At 42.3% G+C, this 16963-nt stretch overlaps 1 protein-coding gene across 5 annotated transcripts in view; it reads left to right on the top strand.

The window, feature by feature from the left end:
- tbc1d1 (TBC1 (tre-2/USP6, BUB2, cdc16) domain family, member 1) overlaps positions 1-16963 on the top strand; it is an 89383-nt gene that overhangs the window by 10967 nt on the left and 61453 nt on the right. The window contains exon 1 of one of the 5 annotated variants that reach the window (XM_054751555.2): positions 9902-10109. The exons of the other annotated variants lie outside the window; for them this stretch is intronic. Within the exon in view, the coding sequence (XP_054607530.2) occupies positions 10053-10109 (57 nt within the window). The 5' untranslated portion in view covers positions 9902-10052. Of the gene's footprint in view, positions 1-9901; positions 10110-16963 lie in introns of those variants that run through there. 5 annotated transcript variants of the gene reach the window in all.

The following is a 16963-nucleotide window of genomic DNA, read 5'->3' on the forward strand; positions in this document are numbered from 1 at the left end:
TGGAGTTTGCATGTTCTCCCTGTACATGCGTGGGTTCTCTCCGGATACTCCGGCTTTCTCCCACAGTCCAAAAAACATGACTGTTAGGTTGATTGGTCTGTCTAAATTGTCCTTAGGTGTGTGTGTGTGTGTGGTTGTTTGTCCTGTGTGTCTCTGTGTTGCCCTGCGATGGACTGGCACTCTGTCCAGGGTGTACCCCGCCTGATTGCCCATTGACTGCTGGAGGTAGGCACCAGCCCCCACACCCCCACCCCCGCGACCCTGCGTGGACAAAGCGGGTTCATAAAATGGATGGATTTATTTATGTAGCGCCAAATCACAAGAGTCGTCTCAAGGCACTTCACATAATAAACATTCCAATTCAGGTCAGTTCATTAAGCCAATCAGAAAAAAAATGTTTCCTATATAAGGAACCCAGTAAATTGCATCAAGTCACTGACTAGTGTCAGTGACTTTACAGCAATCCTCATACTAAGCAAGCATGTAGCGACAGTGGAGAAAAAACTCCCTTTTAACAGGAAGAAACCTCTAGATAATCCTGGCTCAGTATAAGCAGCCATCCTCCTCGACTCACTGGGGATCGAGAAGACAGAGCAGGCAGGCACGCACGCACTCACGCACACACAAGCAAGCAATGTGTCTATGTATGGCGTTTGAAGCGTGCCACAACCCGTGCACGCGGATTGGGTCCACAGCGCGCGTGTGAACGGGACCCGCGAGCGAAAATATACATGGCAGCGCGCGTGTGAACGGGACTCGCGAGCTAAAATATACATGGCGAGAGGTCATTTGTGCACTGAGAGGGAGCAAACTGTGTCTGTGAGCGCACAAGGATGTGCACAAGTGACAAACCTGCGTGCGCGCGTTGCCAACGAGCACACGGCAGAGGAAAACGTGCGCGCGCGGCAGCCTCTCTGCGCGCTCGGCAGCCTCTGCGCGCTCGGTTTCTAATTCCGCTCGCTCGGCTGTGAGGAGTTTTGACACTCTGGAGGCGTGGCCTGTGGCAGATCTTCCCTGTCCTCTGATTGGTTAGTTTACCCCGCACTTTACTCTTTACCTATCTATATAAAAAAATCTGAGATTCAGTAGTTGCTGTCATAGCTCAGCTGGGAGAGCGGGTGACTCTCACCCTGGAGGATCCAGGTTCGAGTCCGGCCAAGGAACATAGAATTGATGTCATATTATTCTTTCCTAATTCCTGTGATATTATTTTACAGTTGTGGCCGTTCAACTGTCATTAAATGTCCGAATGTTTGCTGGGCAGTGTTTTAAAAAGTGCACATAAGCTAGATGGTTTTAACCAGGTAAAAATAGACTTGTGGGTGTAGGTATGTTCAAGTTTAAAAAGTTCTTGCCTCATTAATGTATTGTTTATTTTTTTCAGCATTTAATTGACAAATTATCCTTTCAAATAATTAATTGATGAGTTACATAATTGTCCATTTAGAATTGTTGAATGGACTGAGTCAAGTTTGGTGCACTTTATATATTTCAAAACATGTTTCTTTTATTTTAATTATGCATATAAATAATTTTAATGTTAATTTATTGAAATATTTCTATTTTTTCATTACCTCACCCTTGTTTTGACAAAAACAAGACCTTGCTGGATAATATCACGGAGAAACTTTTGTTCACAGTACTTGGCTCAGTGAGGATCTGTGTACCAAAGGAGGAGATACTCAGAAATCTGTCTGCAGATTGTTACAACCCAGACTGGAAGTGGTGGGCTGTAATAAGAAAGGAGACCAAACAGAGGAGTGGGGGGTTCAACAACTGATTTATTTAACCAAAGTAAGGATTTACTAAAGCAAGTTAGTGAACAGAAAATGGCCAGTGAGGACTCTCAACCACAGAGGAGAGACCCCGTGAAAGCAGAAAAACAGTAGGCTTTGTAGGCAGCACCACACCCTGAGCCCAGGTGCCTCCAAGGCTGCTTAACGAGCTGCCTACAACAGAAGAAAAACACAATTAAACACAAATGAAAACCCAATGAGACGGTGGGGGCATCACAACACGTTCAGGACTACCCAAACACCAGTAATTCTTGACTGCACTGATCTGAGGTGTCAATATTCCCCTCTCTTCCAGAGTCATTTATTTTCCTCAAGTTCAACTGCACTCTGAAGAGGCTCATTTGGATTGTGCCACATAGGCCAGTGACCTTTGTCTCAGCACTGTATGCTGGAACTATCAGCGACCAACCTGGGAATCTGGTGTGTTGAAAATGCTACAACTAGAGATGGTCATCATGGTAGACAGGGGTTTCTTCATTGATGACATTGTGCCCTGCAAAGTGTAGAGGCCAGCTTTTCTTTCTGGCAAACCTCAAATGTCTGCATGTAAAGTTATAGAAACAGAAGCCATAACATCTCTGAGTGCATGTGGAGCGCTCCATTCATCTGGTCCAAGAACACTAGGTTTTTGATTGTTTACAAATGCAAGGAGGGGAATAACAATCAGCTATATGCTGTGGTTTTTCTCCTTACCAACTTTTAAAATAGCCCACTAGTGAAGGCCTGGGCAAAGAAGCCTGATGTCTGAGAACGTCAACATATGTACGGCAACCACACTGTATATTTACACACTTTCATAAAGAAGCTGCATATAAAGCTTTCATTCAGATGGCCTTCAACGGTGCTGCACCCTGCTGAGGGACATCCGAGTAAAACCTTGAGATGGCCATTTTCTGTTCACTAACTTGCTTTAGTAAATCCTTACTTTGGTTAAATAAATCAGTTGTTGAACCCCCCACTCCTCTGTTTGGTCTCCTTTCTTATTACAGCCCACCACTTCCAGTCTGGGTTGTAACAATCTGCAGACAGATTTCTGAGTATCTCCTCCTTTGGTATACAGATCCTCACTGAGCCAAGTACTGTGAACAAATAGTTTCTCCGTGATATTATCCAGCAAGGTCTTGTTTTTGTCAAAACAAGGGTGAGGTAATGAAAAAATAGAAATATTTCAATAAATTAACATTAAAATTATTTATATGCATAATAAAAAAAAAACATGTTTTGAAATATATAAAGTGCACCAAACTTGACTCAGTCCATTCAACAATTCTAAATGGACAATTATGTAACTCATCAATTAATTATTTGAAAGGATAATTTGTCAATTAAATGCTGAAAAAATAAACAATACATTAATGAGGTAAGAACTTTTTAAACTTGAACATACCTACACCCACAAGTCTATTTTTACCTGGTTAAAACCATCTAGCTTATGTGCACTTTTTAAAACACTGCCCAGCAAACATTCGGACGTTTAATGACAGTTGAACGGTCACAACTGTAAAATAATATCACAGGAATTAGGAAAGAATAATATGACATCAATTCTATGTTCCTTGGCCGGAGTCAAACCTGGATCCTCCAGGGTGAGAGTCACCCGCTCTCCCAGCTGAGCTATGACAGCAACTACTGAATCTCAGATTTTTTTATATAGATAGGTAGAGAGTAAAGTGCGGGGTAAACTAACCAATCAGAGGACAGGGAAGATCTGCCACAGGCCACGCCTCCAGAGTGCCAAAACTCCTCACAGCCGAGCGAGCGGAATTAGAAACCGAGCGCGCAGAGAGGCTGCCGCGCGCACACGTTTTCCTCTGCCGTGTGCTCGTTGGCAACGCGCGCACGCAGGTTTGTCACTTGTGCACATCCTTGTGCGCTCACAGACACAGTTTGCTCCCTCTCAGTGCACAAATGACCTCTCGCCATGTATATTTTCGCTCGCGAGTCCCGTTCACACGCACGCTGCCATGTATATTTTCGCTCGCAAGTCCCGTTCACACGCGCGCCGTGGACCCAATGCGCGTGCACGGGTTGTGGCACGGGTCTGGTGCCATATCTATGGTTACATTGTGATTTCTTAGTAAATATTCTATTTGGTGAGGGATAAACTTTGTTGTATTTATCCTAGTGGATCTATAATTAAACGGGTAAACTAGTAGTAGCACATCCAACGTCAAGGAAAGCTAAAAGTTATGATAATGATAATTTATCCTCCTGTTATTTATCAGGAGAGGGAGAATGTTTAAGTGGTTAGCAGCAGTGTGCTAGACAATGACCCCCTCCATGAGGCCACCACAGCTCAGCAGAACATCATTGTAGCTTCTTCTGGGGAGAAAAACACTTAGAGAGAAAATAAAGTTAACAGCTGGAATTGCAGGAAATAATACAGTTAAAGAGCAGATTGTGGAAGAAAGTAGTAGAGTGTGAAAAGTGGTCAGTGTATCCTCCAGCAGTCTAAGCCTATAGCAGCATAACTACAGAGATAACTCTGGATAACCTAGCCTTTTTAGATGGAGGCATGTTGGAGGGAGGGCAAGGGAGAGCCGTCTTTACCGACTGTACACTCCACCTCCCTGTACTCCCCCACTTGTCCAGATCTAGGCTAACATCAGATTTTAACCATGGGCCCTATCAAATAAAAATGTTTTAAGCCTATTCTTAAAAGTAGACAAGGTGTCTGCCTCACAGACTAAGGCTGGGAGCTGGTTCCACAGGAGAGGAGCCTGATAACTAAAAGATCTGCCTCCCATTCTAATTTTAGATATTCTGGGAACCACCAGTAGACCTGCATTCTGAGAGCGAAGTGCTCAGTTAGGAACATATGGAACAATCAGATCACTGATGTATGATGGAGCTTGATTATTAAGAGCTTTATATGTGACAAGGAGGATCTTAAAATCTATTCTGAATTTAACAGGTAGCCAATGTAGGGAAGCCAAGACAGGAGAGATATGATCTCTCTTTTTAATTCTCATCAGAACTCTAGCTGCAGCATTTTGGACAAGCTGAAGACTTTTAACTACATTCTCTGGACTTCCTGAGAGTAATGAATTACAGTAATCCAGTCTTGATGTAATAAATGCGTGAACTAGTTTTTCAGCATCACTCCTGGAAAGGATGCTTCTAATCTTAGCAATATTCCGAAGGTGGAAAAAGGAAATCCTACAAACCTGTTTAATGTGGGATTTGAATGACATGTCCTGGTCAAAGATAACACCAAGGTTCTTCACTTTGTTCTCGGAGATCAATGCCATTCAGGTCAGGTGATTGACTAAGACATTTCCTTTTCTGGATTTCTGGTCCAAAGATGAGAACTTCCATCTTGTCTTGATTTAAAAGCAAAAAGTTTAGAGTCATCCAATTTTTTATGTCCTCAAGACAAGCCTGTAATCTACCTAACCGATTAGGTTCATCAGGGTTAATGGATAAATATAACTGAATATCATCAGCATAACAGTGGAAGTTTATCCCATGTTGTCTAATGATTTTACCAATTGGGAGCATATATATATATATATATAGTAAAAAGAATTGGTCCAAGCACTGAACCCTGTGGTACTCCACAAGTAACCCTGGAGTATGAAGAAGATTTGTCATGTACATTTACAAAATGAAATCTGTCAGACAGGTAGGATTCAAACCAACCTAGCGCTGTTCCTTTGATCCCTACAACATGTTCAAATCTTTATACAAGAACATTACCTATAAGGCCCTGTCCACACGTAGCCGGGGATCTGCCAAAACGTAGATATTTCCCTATGTTTTGGCCTGTCATCCACATGAAAACGGATTTTTTTCACACGAAAACGGATCTTTTTAAAAACTCCGGCCAAAGTGAAGATCTGCGTTTTCTCCGTTTTGGGTGTCTGCATGTGGACAGACAAAACCGGAGTTTTAAGGTCCGCGACGTCACTTTCCGAGACAAAAAATGCTGACATCACGTGTGCGACCTGTGTTTACACTAGCCGACAGCATGGATGCCCTCAGAGCTGCGCTCGCTTTATCAATTGTCCAAGCGCTTTTTGCTTGTTTGTTTTTGCTTGTTTGTTTTTGCAAGCGGAATTACTGCTCCTTGCGGAACACCACAGATGAAGGACGAGGTTAAGAACGGGGGAAGTACTGCCGCCTACAGGTCTGGCATGTCCTTAACAACGTATTTATCCGGGTACGTGTGGACAGTTTTTTTTAAACGACGTGGTGTGGATGCAAGTTTTTGGAGGGGCGGATATTCGTTTTAAAAAAAACCCGGCTACGTGTGGACTAGGTCTAACTTAGATCACAAAATCTTCAGTTTTACTAAAACTGGTTAGGGCAAAAATTACATTAGTATTTTGTATGACCACCATGATTTTCAAGGACAGCACCAAGTCTTCTAGGCATGGAATGAACAAGTTGGCGACATATTGCAATTTTAAGTGTGGATTTTCTCCTTAGACTAATTGAGGTGTAGTCATTTTTACAACATGGGCTTGAATATATTTGTTGGGAAAATCCTTTTGCAATCAATGGTCTTTATTTGAGGGAGTATTTTTGTAGTGAGGCATCTCATCGAAAACATTGATTCTGAAAGGAAATTAAAAGTTTTCTGACAAATGTAGTGGGCTGTACTCATTTATGCGAAGCAATGTATAATTACACTTTTTAATAATGCTGACATCTGGAGCAATATCAGTGGAATGAAATGCCAGCTGCAAATGATTAAATACAAAGGTGTTAAGATGCGAATTCAATTACAACTCATTTTCAATAGTTTAAACTCCACATGTATTAATTTAGGCATCAAGAGCAAAGCTGCAGCAGCTGCTACCACTATGGGCCAGCGGTGGTGCTAATTCACCACTTAATAGCTGCCTGCTGCTGACAAGTAAAAGGGGACGTCACATGCCTTGTCCAGTCATATTCACCAAGCTTCAGCAAGCTTAACTGCTAGCCTTCCACAGAGCAGGTTTGTTCTCCAGCATGTGTTACCATGGTGAATCTGTCCTTGTCAGGTGACTTATCAGGCACTGTAGCGCGTTGCATGATGGGATAGCTAGGTGTTTAAACAAAGGAAGCACCGGTTGCTTGTGTGTTGAGAGCTAATTAACCTGCAGAAAATGGTGCACTCCTGTTGAGTGAAGGGCCACCATGCTATCTTCACAAGAAGGCCATCCATCCATCCATCCATTGTCTGAACCCGCTTTGTCCACGTAGGGTGGCGGGGGCTATCTCCAGCGGTCAACGGGCAATCAGGCGGGGTACACCCTGGTCAGAGCCAGTCCATCACAGAGACACACAGGACAAACAATCATGCACACACACACACACCTAAGGACAATTTAGACAGACCAATCAACCTAACTGTCATGTTTTTGGACTGTGGGAGGAAGCCGGAGTACCCGGAGAGAACCCACGCATGCACAGGGAGAACATTCAAACTCCATGCAGAAAGATCCCAGGCCGGGAAGCGAACCCAGAACCTTCTTGGTGCAAGGCAACCGCTCTAACCACTGCGCCACTGTGCAGCCTCACAAGAAGGCAAAAAGTTAAATGTAGGCAGGGGTCATGTCAACCGGATATTTTCTGTTTTTTACTGTTTATTTAGATGGAGAAATCTCAAGGCTCTTGGTCATTCTGACTGGAATTACCCCAACGCATGCAGATATGTTAAATGTTAAGCACTGAGAACATCATGGAGGTAACAAAATATATGAAGAAAATATTCCCATCAGAACATCTGAGCATTATCTCCGACTTGGACACCATGCTCAGCACAGCTCGCTATCAGCGCACTGAGGAGCTGTGGAGAACACCTCTGAGCGCGTCTGTGGCTCACAGCAGCAGCAGAACCAGCATGCAAGTTAAAATGTTCCTGCTTTAAGTGAAATTGTTTTATTGTAACATTAATGTGTTGCTGGACATGCTGGTCAGCTTGTTAAGACTATTAATTTAATTTAATTGTGAATTTTTATCTATTATGAGAAGTGAAAATGATGGGAGGAAACGATCTTGACCGATTTTTAACTCTGACGGTCAATGAAAACAAACGTGTCTAGCGCGACCGCAGCATGTTGGTATGGTTTCTGTATCTGCTTGTAACTTACATTGATAACATGTTTAAGGCTCATGCAGAAAATAACCTGGCCCAGCGCCTGTGTTAGTGGAGTCATGTTTTACTCGATTATAAATAGGTTGAAGTAGTGCTACGTTTACCCAAGTGACGTATTTTCAGCAGTAATGATGAAACGTCTGAGCTCCATTTGTTTCCTTTGAAGTCGCAGGGATCTACAATGTCGACTGTAGACAATTTCTGAAAATAACAATCTCTAGCCTCCTTTAGAAGTTTATCCTTGTAAGGGGCGTGTTCGTCCTTGTTCTTTTTATCCATCCTTTTGACTCCTGTTCTGCTTCACCTTAAGCTGAGGCTTCCCCTAGGAATGCGAGTCATACACCCAAAAAGGTGCTAAGAAGGTGTGGTTGACATACAGCTCACCTGTCTGATAAGAACCGATGGGAGGGGTTTCAGGTTATCCACATTCACTGAACCACATTTAGGGAAGAGAAACTGGGATTTTGAAAAAAGAGACTGGTTTTTGGGATTAACTTGATTTGTGAAAAAGCCCCCAGGTAAAGTCTCTACATCTCAAGGATAAACAAAACACTTAACATGTGTTCATTAAACAATGACACACACACACGCACGCACGCACGCACACACGCACAGTTATAAAGACCTGTTTGTCCCAGGGGGTAGAAACAACTCTTATGAATAGAGCTAGTTTCCTCTTGAGCTGCTGAGGTTAAGAGCAACCACTGGGTGTCACCACTTGGGTGCTTAAAGTTCACTTTCCCTCAGGGTGAAAGGCTTCAGAAAAATGTTGTTATTCTTGTTTTAGTAGCAAGTTTTACTTTCAGATTCTTAAATATTACAGTAATACTTCTGAGGTTAATAGTTTAACCTCAGAATGTACCTTTGTTATTATTTTTTCTTCAAATTATTCTCTTAAGTCTTGGTGCTGCTGTAACAAGCGAATGTCCCCACTGTGGGATCAATAATGTATTTTGTTCTATTAAATTCTATTAAAAATTACATGCTTAATTTTATGTACTAACAATTTTAATGGTTCTTTACAGATTGTTCAGTTGAAAGGAAAGTATTATTTCACTAATGTTTTGCCTTCATTGCTGTATGTGTTAAAAAATGTCCACTAGGAAATGTGTCTGTTTGATTATTTAAATGTTGGCAGATTATATCATACTGTCTAAAGCAAGGGTGAGCAACTCCAATCCTCGAGGGCTGCTATCCTGCATGTTTTTGTTTCTCTGTTCCAACACACTTAATTTAATGGTTGAAACACCTGCCGATTCAGCTTGGGTGTGTTAAAGCAGGAAAACTAATGAAATACGCTGCCCTCTGGGACCAGAATGACCATACCTCTAAAGTAAATTAACTGAAGTATTAAAATTGAAATGAATATTAATACCACAAAGCTGTATTAATCTACAGAAAATAGCCTAATAGTACAGTGTTGGACTTACATTTTTTATGTTGTTTTAAAAATAAGTAAAAAATAAAATCAATAGCACATACAGCAATAGAAAACAAAATCATTAGTGATATTAATGCTATAAGTACTTAGATGCCAATATTATATTTGTGCAAAATGAACAGATTACTTCCATTATTTTTGAAATAATTAATATGGGGAACATTGTACTTTTATTATTAGGTGTTTATTTATTCAGACAAGTTGCAACAGTTAATTTAAATGTGAACGATATTCATTCCTGCCTAATTGAGGCGCTGGTCCAGCAGCTGACAGGAAGTATTTACCCGGTATTTATTTATTTTCTGGCATGTAAACGTAGAAAACGGTTATGTCAAACATCTGTGGACCCGCCAAAACGTTTGACTGCTCCGGACAGGAACCGAGTCCAACCCGTCCTCAGAAGACATTGGAGAAATGAACCGACACATTTCACAAGCGTTAGAATGGGAAAAGGCGGAAGTCGCTTAGTGTGCCTTCAAAATAATATCAGACATTGTACTATTGCAACGCGGAGGGTGTCGATGTAGTATTATTTTCATAGTACTAAACCGGATAAGGACAGATTCTTGTGTTCGCTAACTTGACAGCAAACCGCACGATCTTCCTCAGTTTGAGGGAGTAAAACGAACTTTCCGTAGATATGATACCGAAGTTCCCCATACCGTAACAAGTTCGTTACGGAGAAGTAGCTGCGGAGGTCTCGGTTTTTGTGAAGTTTACGGCTGATGGGATGAAAGCGCGATTTCAGAGACTCAACTTGTTCAACATCAAACCAGAACAGAAAGATGTAAGTGAAGTTAACGAGCTGTTTTGTTTGCTTGCCATGCTAAGAGTACAGTTAGCTAACCGAAGCAGTTGGTGACCGTTCACTTCAGTCAGGTTCAAACAAATCCTTGTTAAAAAAAAACTTGAACCACACAGCTTTCTTAAACGGGGACATATTAGGAAATTCTTGTAGGAAAAACGACGGGATGTGAGAGCAAATAAATCATTCAGAAGGTGTGCTACAACTGACTTATTAATACAATCGAGTGGTTTTATTTGTGACGTTCGGGGGTGTTTTAGGGCAGAAATGACGGCGCCACTTATTGGGCTGTTTTTTTTTATTAATCTCTGGTTTGGAGGTCAGGTAACGCTCTGCATCTGGGTGGGAAATGATATCAAACAATCTGCCTGGTTAATAGTTTTAACCTTTCTGGATATTTAAACATTTTGATAAGGTTTTGAAAACATTAAAATACATGCATATAATACCCACCCATCATAATAATATGATGGCACACACTGCATTTTAGACATACACATGCCCACCGCGGTGAAGTTAGCTTGAAGGACGTTGGGTATTCGACAGACATTGGTTCCCACGGTCAGCGATAAAATCTTCATGCCGTGCGCTACGGCACAGACTGCGGCTAGCTGAGTTCCGAGGACTCGCTAATGGCTATGGTGGTTCGCTTAGGGACTATCAACAAATTTGTAGTCCTTTGTAAACGAGTACAAAAAACAATCAAAATCGTCCAGAATAATTGCCTAAATAACTCAAAATTTATTCTGACTTGTGTTACTAAACTATATTTACAAGGCACAAAAGTTTTAACACATTTCACACAATCTGATGTTTTTTATTATGATTTTTATCCAAAATGACAAGATTTTTTTCAATAGCTTTTTTCAATAGATAAGTCAGTCTGCTGTGTCTCATTGGTCTCCATTAGTGACATCATTGAGCAATGGTTTTGGGTATTGAAATCAATTAACCTAAGAGGTATTGAAAGAAATCACAGAATTTTTCATGAACATCCTAATAAAAATCATCTGATTGTATGAAAGGTGTTAAAAACTGCTGTGCCTCATTGGTCTGGTGTAGTAACATCTTGTGAAATGTGATGAAAACTGCTGTCTCATTGGTCTACATTAGTAACATAATTGAGAAATGTTTTTGGATATTAAAATCAATTAACCCACTGAAACTTTCTTCTCTGCTCCCTTTTATAACGGCCATTATTCATTCCTCACTATCCTCTGGTACTTTCCCCTCCCTATTCAAATCCACTTCAGTCAGCCCTATTCTAAAAAAAACCTGGTTTAGATCCCAATGATTTCAATAACCTCCGTCCCTTTTCCCATCTTCCTTCATTTCCAAAGTCCTAGAGAAAACTGTTGCATCTCAGCTCTATTCCCATCTCACCCGCAATAACCTTTATGAACAGTTTCAGTCTGGCTTCCATCCCCACCACAGCACAGAAACAGCTCTCATCAAGATCACCAACGACCTACTCATTGCTGCTGATTCTGGTTTAATCTCTATTCTCATTCTCCTCGATCTGAGTGCGGCCTTTGACACCATTTCTCATCCCATCCTCCTTAATAGACTCTCTTCCTTAGGCATCACTCACACCCCCCTCCGCTGGTTTCATTCTTACCTTACTGGCCACACTCAGTTCATCCAGTTAAAATCCTTTACCTCAGAACCCTCCCCAGTCAAGTCAGGTGTGCCCCAGGGCTCTGTCCTGGGGCCCCTCCTCTTCATAGTATATCTCCTCCCTATCGGCAAAATCTTCCGCAAATTCAATATCCAGTTTCACTGCTTTGCGGATGACACCCAGCTCAACATTTCCAGTAAGCCCAACTCAACTCTCCCACCATCCTTCCTTACACTCTGCCTCTCTGAAATCAAATCATGGTTCACCTCTAATTTCCTCAAACTCAACGGCAATAAAACTGAACTTCTTCTAGTTGGCACTAAATCCACCCTCTCAACATCTGGTTTATTTACACTGTTCTTTGACTGATTTTATTGACTTCTCATGGTTCTTTTTGTTCTGCTCTAGTTGTTTTATTCTTTAATATTATTCTTTTAACCCTATATGTTTTTACCCCTGTACAGCACTTTGGTCAGCTCACATGCTGTTTTTAAATGTGCTTTATCAAATAAATGGAATGGAATGGAATCTGACAGCTTTTCTTTAACTATTGACAGCGCCATAGTCTCCCCCTCCCCTCAGGTCAAGAGTCTGGGTGTCATCCTCGACAGCTCACTTTCTTTTCAGGCTCACATTAATAACATAATTCGGTCAGCATACTTCCATCTACGTTCCTTAAACCGTCTCCGCCCCTCACTGACCCCTCACACTGCCGCCATTCTCGTCCACAGCCTCGTCACCTCCCGTATCGACTATTGCAATTCACTTCTTTATGGTCTCCCCAACAAACTCCTTCATAAACTGCAACTGGTCCACAATTCAGCAGCTTGTATTATCACCAGAACCCCTTCCTTTCACCACATCACCCTGGTTCTCCAGCAGCTTCATTGGCTCCCAGTTAAATTCAGGTCCATCTTCAAAATTCTCCTCCATACCTTCAAAGCAATCCACAACCTCTCTCCTCCAAATATGTCAGACCTTATAAGTATTCACACCCCATCCCGTTCACTCAGATCTTCTTCTTTCATCCATCTTGCGGTTCCTTCTGCCCGTCTCGCTACCATGGGGAGCAGAGCTTTCAGCCGCTCTGCTCCTCGTCTCTGGAACTCACTCCCCCCAGACATCAGGAACATCGACAGTTTTACCCTTTTCAAAACAAAACTCAAAACACATATGTTTAAATCTGCCTACAACCTCTAATTTTATTGAACTGTTTCTTTCTGTTTTTTTTCTTGTTTGGGTTTTATTATTGTTTTATTGTATTTTATTATGTGTTTTCTGTCAAGTGACCTTGGGTGTTCTGAAAGGCGCTTTTAAATAAAATGTATTATTATTATTATTATTGAAAAAAAGTCCCTTCATTTTTGATAATTTTTTTTTAATAAACATCAGATTGTGTCAAATGTTATAAAAACTGTTGTGTCTCGTAAATGTAGTTTAGTAACACAACTCAGAAGTAATTTTGAGTAATTTAAGCAATTATTCTGGAAGCTTTTGATATTTTTTTTGGTACTCGTTTACAAAAGACTACAAATTCGTTGATGGTCCCTAAGTAAACCAGTTTCCATTATTGAGTCAAACCGCTGTCTGTGGCGCAGTGCACGGCATGAAGATTCATCGCTGACCATAGTGAACCAATGTCTGTCAAATATCCAACGTCCATCTTCAAGCTAACTTCACCGCAGTCACATGCCCAGGCCTGAACAAACTAAACATATTTGCAGCAGATCTTTATTCCGATTGTTCCAATCGTCCATTCATAACTAAAATACATTTTCTTTCTATTATCACAGTGTATTGTTTACAAACAAAAACATTTTTGTGGTTTTATAACTAGGGATGTCCCGATCAGGTTTTTTTGCCTTCGAGTCAGTCATTTGATTTTGAGAATCTCCCGATACCGAGTCCCGATTCTATAGTTTTGGTACACAAAAAAAAAAGGAAAGAAAAGGAAGAAACGGTTCCAGAATGTTCCTTATTTTTTATTTAATTATCTTTTTATTTTAATTTTTAACAACAGATCACTTCTGTGAGGTAACTTGAACAATCAAGTAATAAATAACATAAATTCTTCACTTTTGGACTTTATTGCAAATATAAAAAGTCTAATATAAAAACAGATAGCACTTCAACATAAAATACCTGGCTGGGGTCTATTTTGCCTCGGCCCCCAAAATGCTTAGACGCGTCCCTGGGCATGGGACGGAGTTTTGAAGATGATCTGAATTGTATCAACTATATAAATACTACATGCTGATAGGTTATTGCTTTATACAGGTACAACCGTGTAATGGGATAAATTACCTACATTTAATTTTTTTAAGAACTTTGTTTTGTTTTCATGGATTTTATTTTCCCATCTTCCTGTCCTGTCTGTCTCTGATCTTCCTGTCCTGTCTGTCTCTGATCTTCCTGTCCTGTCTGTCTCTGATCTTCCTGTCCTGTCTGTCTTTAACCTTCCTGTCTTGTCTGTCTTTAACCTTCCTGTCCTGTCTGTCTCTGACCTTCCTGTCCTGTCTGTCTCTGACCTTCCTGTCCCGTCTGTCTCTGACCTTCCTGTCCCGTCTGTCTCTGATCTTCCTGTCCCGTCTGTCTCTGACATTCCTGACCTGTCTGTCTCTGACCTTCCTGTCCTGTCTGTCTCTGATCTTCCCGTCCCGTCTGTCTCTGACCTTCCTGTCCTGTCTGTCTCTGACATTCCTGACCTGTCTCTGACCTTCCTGTCCTGTCTGTCTCTGACCTTCCTGTCCTGTCTCTGATCTTCCTGTCCTGTCTCTGATCTTCCTGTCCTGTCTGTCTCTGATCTTCCTGTCTCGTCTGTCTCTGATCTTCCTGTCTCATCTGTCTCTGACCTTCCTGTCCTGTCTGTCTCTGATCTTCCTGTCCCGTCTGTCTCTGATCTTCCTGTCCCGTCTGTCTCTGATCTTCCTGTCCTGTCTGTCTCTGACCTTCCTGTCCTGTCTGTCTCTGACCTTCCTGTCCTGTCTGTCTCTAATCTTCCTGTCCTGTCTGTCTCTAATCTTCCTGTCCCGTCTGTCTCTGACCTTCCTGTTCTGTCTGTCTCTGATCTTCCTGTCCCGTCTGTCTCTGACCTTCCTGTCCTGTCTGTCTCTGACCTTGCTGTCCTGTCTCTGGTCTTCCTGACCTGTCTCTGATCTTCCTGTCCCGTCTGTCTCTGACCTTCCTGTCCCATCGGTCTCTGACCTTCCTGTCCCATCGGTCTCTGACCTTCCTGTCCCGTCTGTCTCTGACCTTCCTGTCCCGTCTGTCTCTGACCTTCCTGTCCCGTCTGTCTCTGATCTTCCTGTCCCGTCTGTCTCTGATCTTCCTGTCCCGTCTGTCTCAGATCTTCCTGTCCCGTCTGTCTCTGATCTTCCTGTCCCGTCTGTCTCTGATCTTCCTGTCCCGTCTGTCTCTGATCTTCCTGTCCCGTCTGTCTCAGATCTTCCTGTCCCGTCTGTCTCTGATCTTCCCGTCCCGTCTGTCCCTGACCTTCCCGTCCCGGTTGTCTCTGACCTTCCCGTCCCGTCTGTCTCTGACCTTCCCGTCCCGTCTGTCTCTGATCTTCCTGTCCCGTCTGTCTCTGACCTTCCTGTCCCGTCTGTCTCTGATCTTCCTGTCCCGTCTGTCTCTGATCTTCCTGCATCTCCCAGTCCTCCAGAAAAACTCCTGCCTGCTTCCCTTTTCACCTCACAAGTAACGTTTTAACCAGCAGATCAAACTGATCTACTGACCGCTAAAAAAGCGGAGTGTGTGCTGCGCTGCCCGGCTGCGCCAGTAACGAGCGCTGCAGAGCGAGCGCGTCCACACGTCATGCTCAAATACAGACAGAACTTACCAGAGAGAAAATGAACGGACACGAACGACTGTGTATTAATTATATATTTTTTGGTGTCGCTACTTAGAAACTTAGAACATGTTACTGTGGCCGTGTGCAGAACGCAGCTGGAGTTCATGAATAATCAGCGGTCTGCCTGCCGCTCTCTGCATCTCTACTCAAAAGATTCCCCGCTGAGTCCATACAATATGGGTAGAAACTGGATCTTTGTTGTGCTCCTTCTGGGTGTGTAAGTTAAGGGCATCAGGGGAGCCCGACAACCTTGAGGAGAACCAAGTTGCTCTCCTGTAATTTGAACCCAGTATCCAGTCCGGATCGGGAAGTAGAGCCCGAGTCCCGATCAGTCTGAAACCACGTGATCGGGGCCAATATCCGGTCATGTGATTGGAACGGGACATCCCTATTTATAACAATAAAAAGCAACTACTTTTCTTTCTGCAATGTGGTGTGCTAGTAACTACTGGTTTTAGTGGTTTAGAAGCTGCTGGTTCTACTCTGCTGTGGTTTCTGGTTTTGTGCAGTATTCAAGCAGACCTTTTGGCTCAGACACCAGCCTGTGTGAATGCGAGAGCGATGGAGTGAGTCATAGCAATATCGGCTCAGAGGCTACTGTAGTCACACCAGAACCTCAGTCCTGCAGTCACATCACCTGATTTTAGGATACATCATACAGAAGGCATGCTCGAACTGAGGATCTCTATCTGTTTGTATTTGCCGTGTTGTGATCTTTGTAGTTTGAATCTTTGTGGGTAGTTTTTGCGTTGTTCACCAACGTTTAAGAACTAATGATGAACTTGTCAACTAAAACTGATTTCTAATAAAACCTGTAAAGTTCTGTGGGCAGCTTCTCGTTTTCCAGCAGAGAAACTTTAAAACTGTATACACGCAGGTAATGATTACACAGTTTGGATCATAACTCCCTTTTTTCCTGTAACTCTTTGGTCTCTGACTTTTCCCTAGATCACTTCATCACACCTCATGTGACCAGTGTGTGACATGTGACTAAACAAGTCGCTGAACTGGAGGAACCTTCCTGTTCCCCTCTCCTTTTTATCTGACAGCCCTTTTCTGTTTCTCATCTGCCTCTCACTGTTTATTTAGAGACTGCTCTCTAACCATCTACATGTGGAACGTAAAACTCTGCAGACCCCTCTGGTTTCCCTTGATAAAACATTTAGATAATCCTTCACTGGTTTGGTTTCATGTAGACCAGGTTTGGCCTTCTGGGTTGTTCTAGGCTCGGAAAGATAGAGCTCAAATTAATTGTGGGTATTTAAAATCAGGGAAAGTTTTTCTGCTTCATATCCTTTTTGAATGTTTTTGTTCTTTTTTAATGCTTGCCTTTCTGTTATTTTTCTGGTAAAAATACACTGAGCTTTG

Source organism: Nothobranchius furzeri, chromosome 7 (genome assembly GCF_043380555.1).
Source record: "Nothobranchius furzeri strain GRZ-AD chromosome 7, NfurGRZ-RIMD1, whole genome shotgun sequence".
NCBI classification, from domain to species: Eukaryota; Metazoa; Chordata; class Actinopteri; order Cyprinodontiformes; family Nothobranchiidae; genus Nothobranchius; species Nothobranchius furzeri.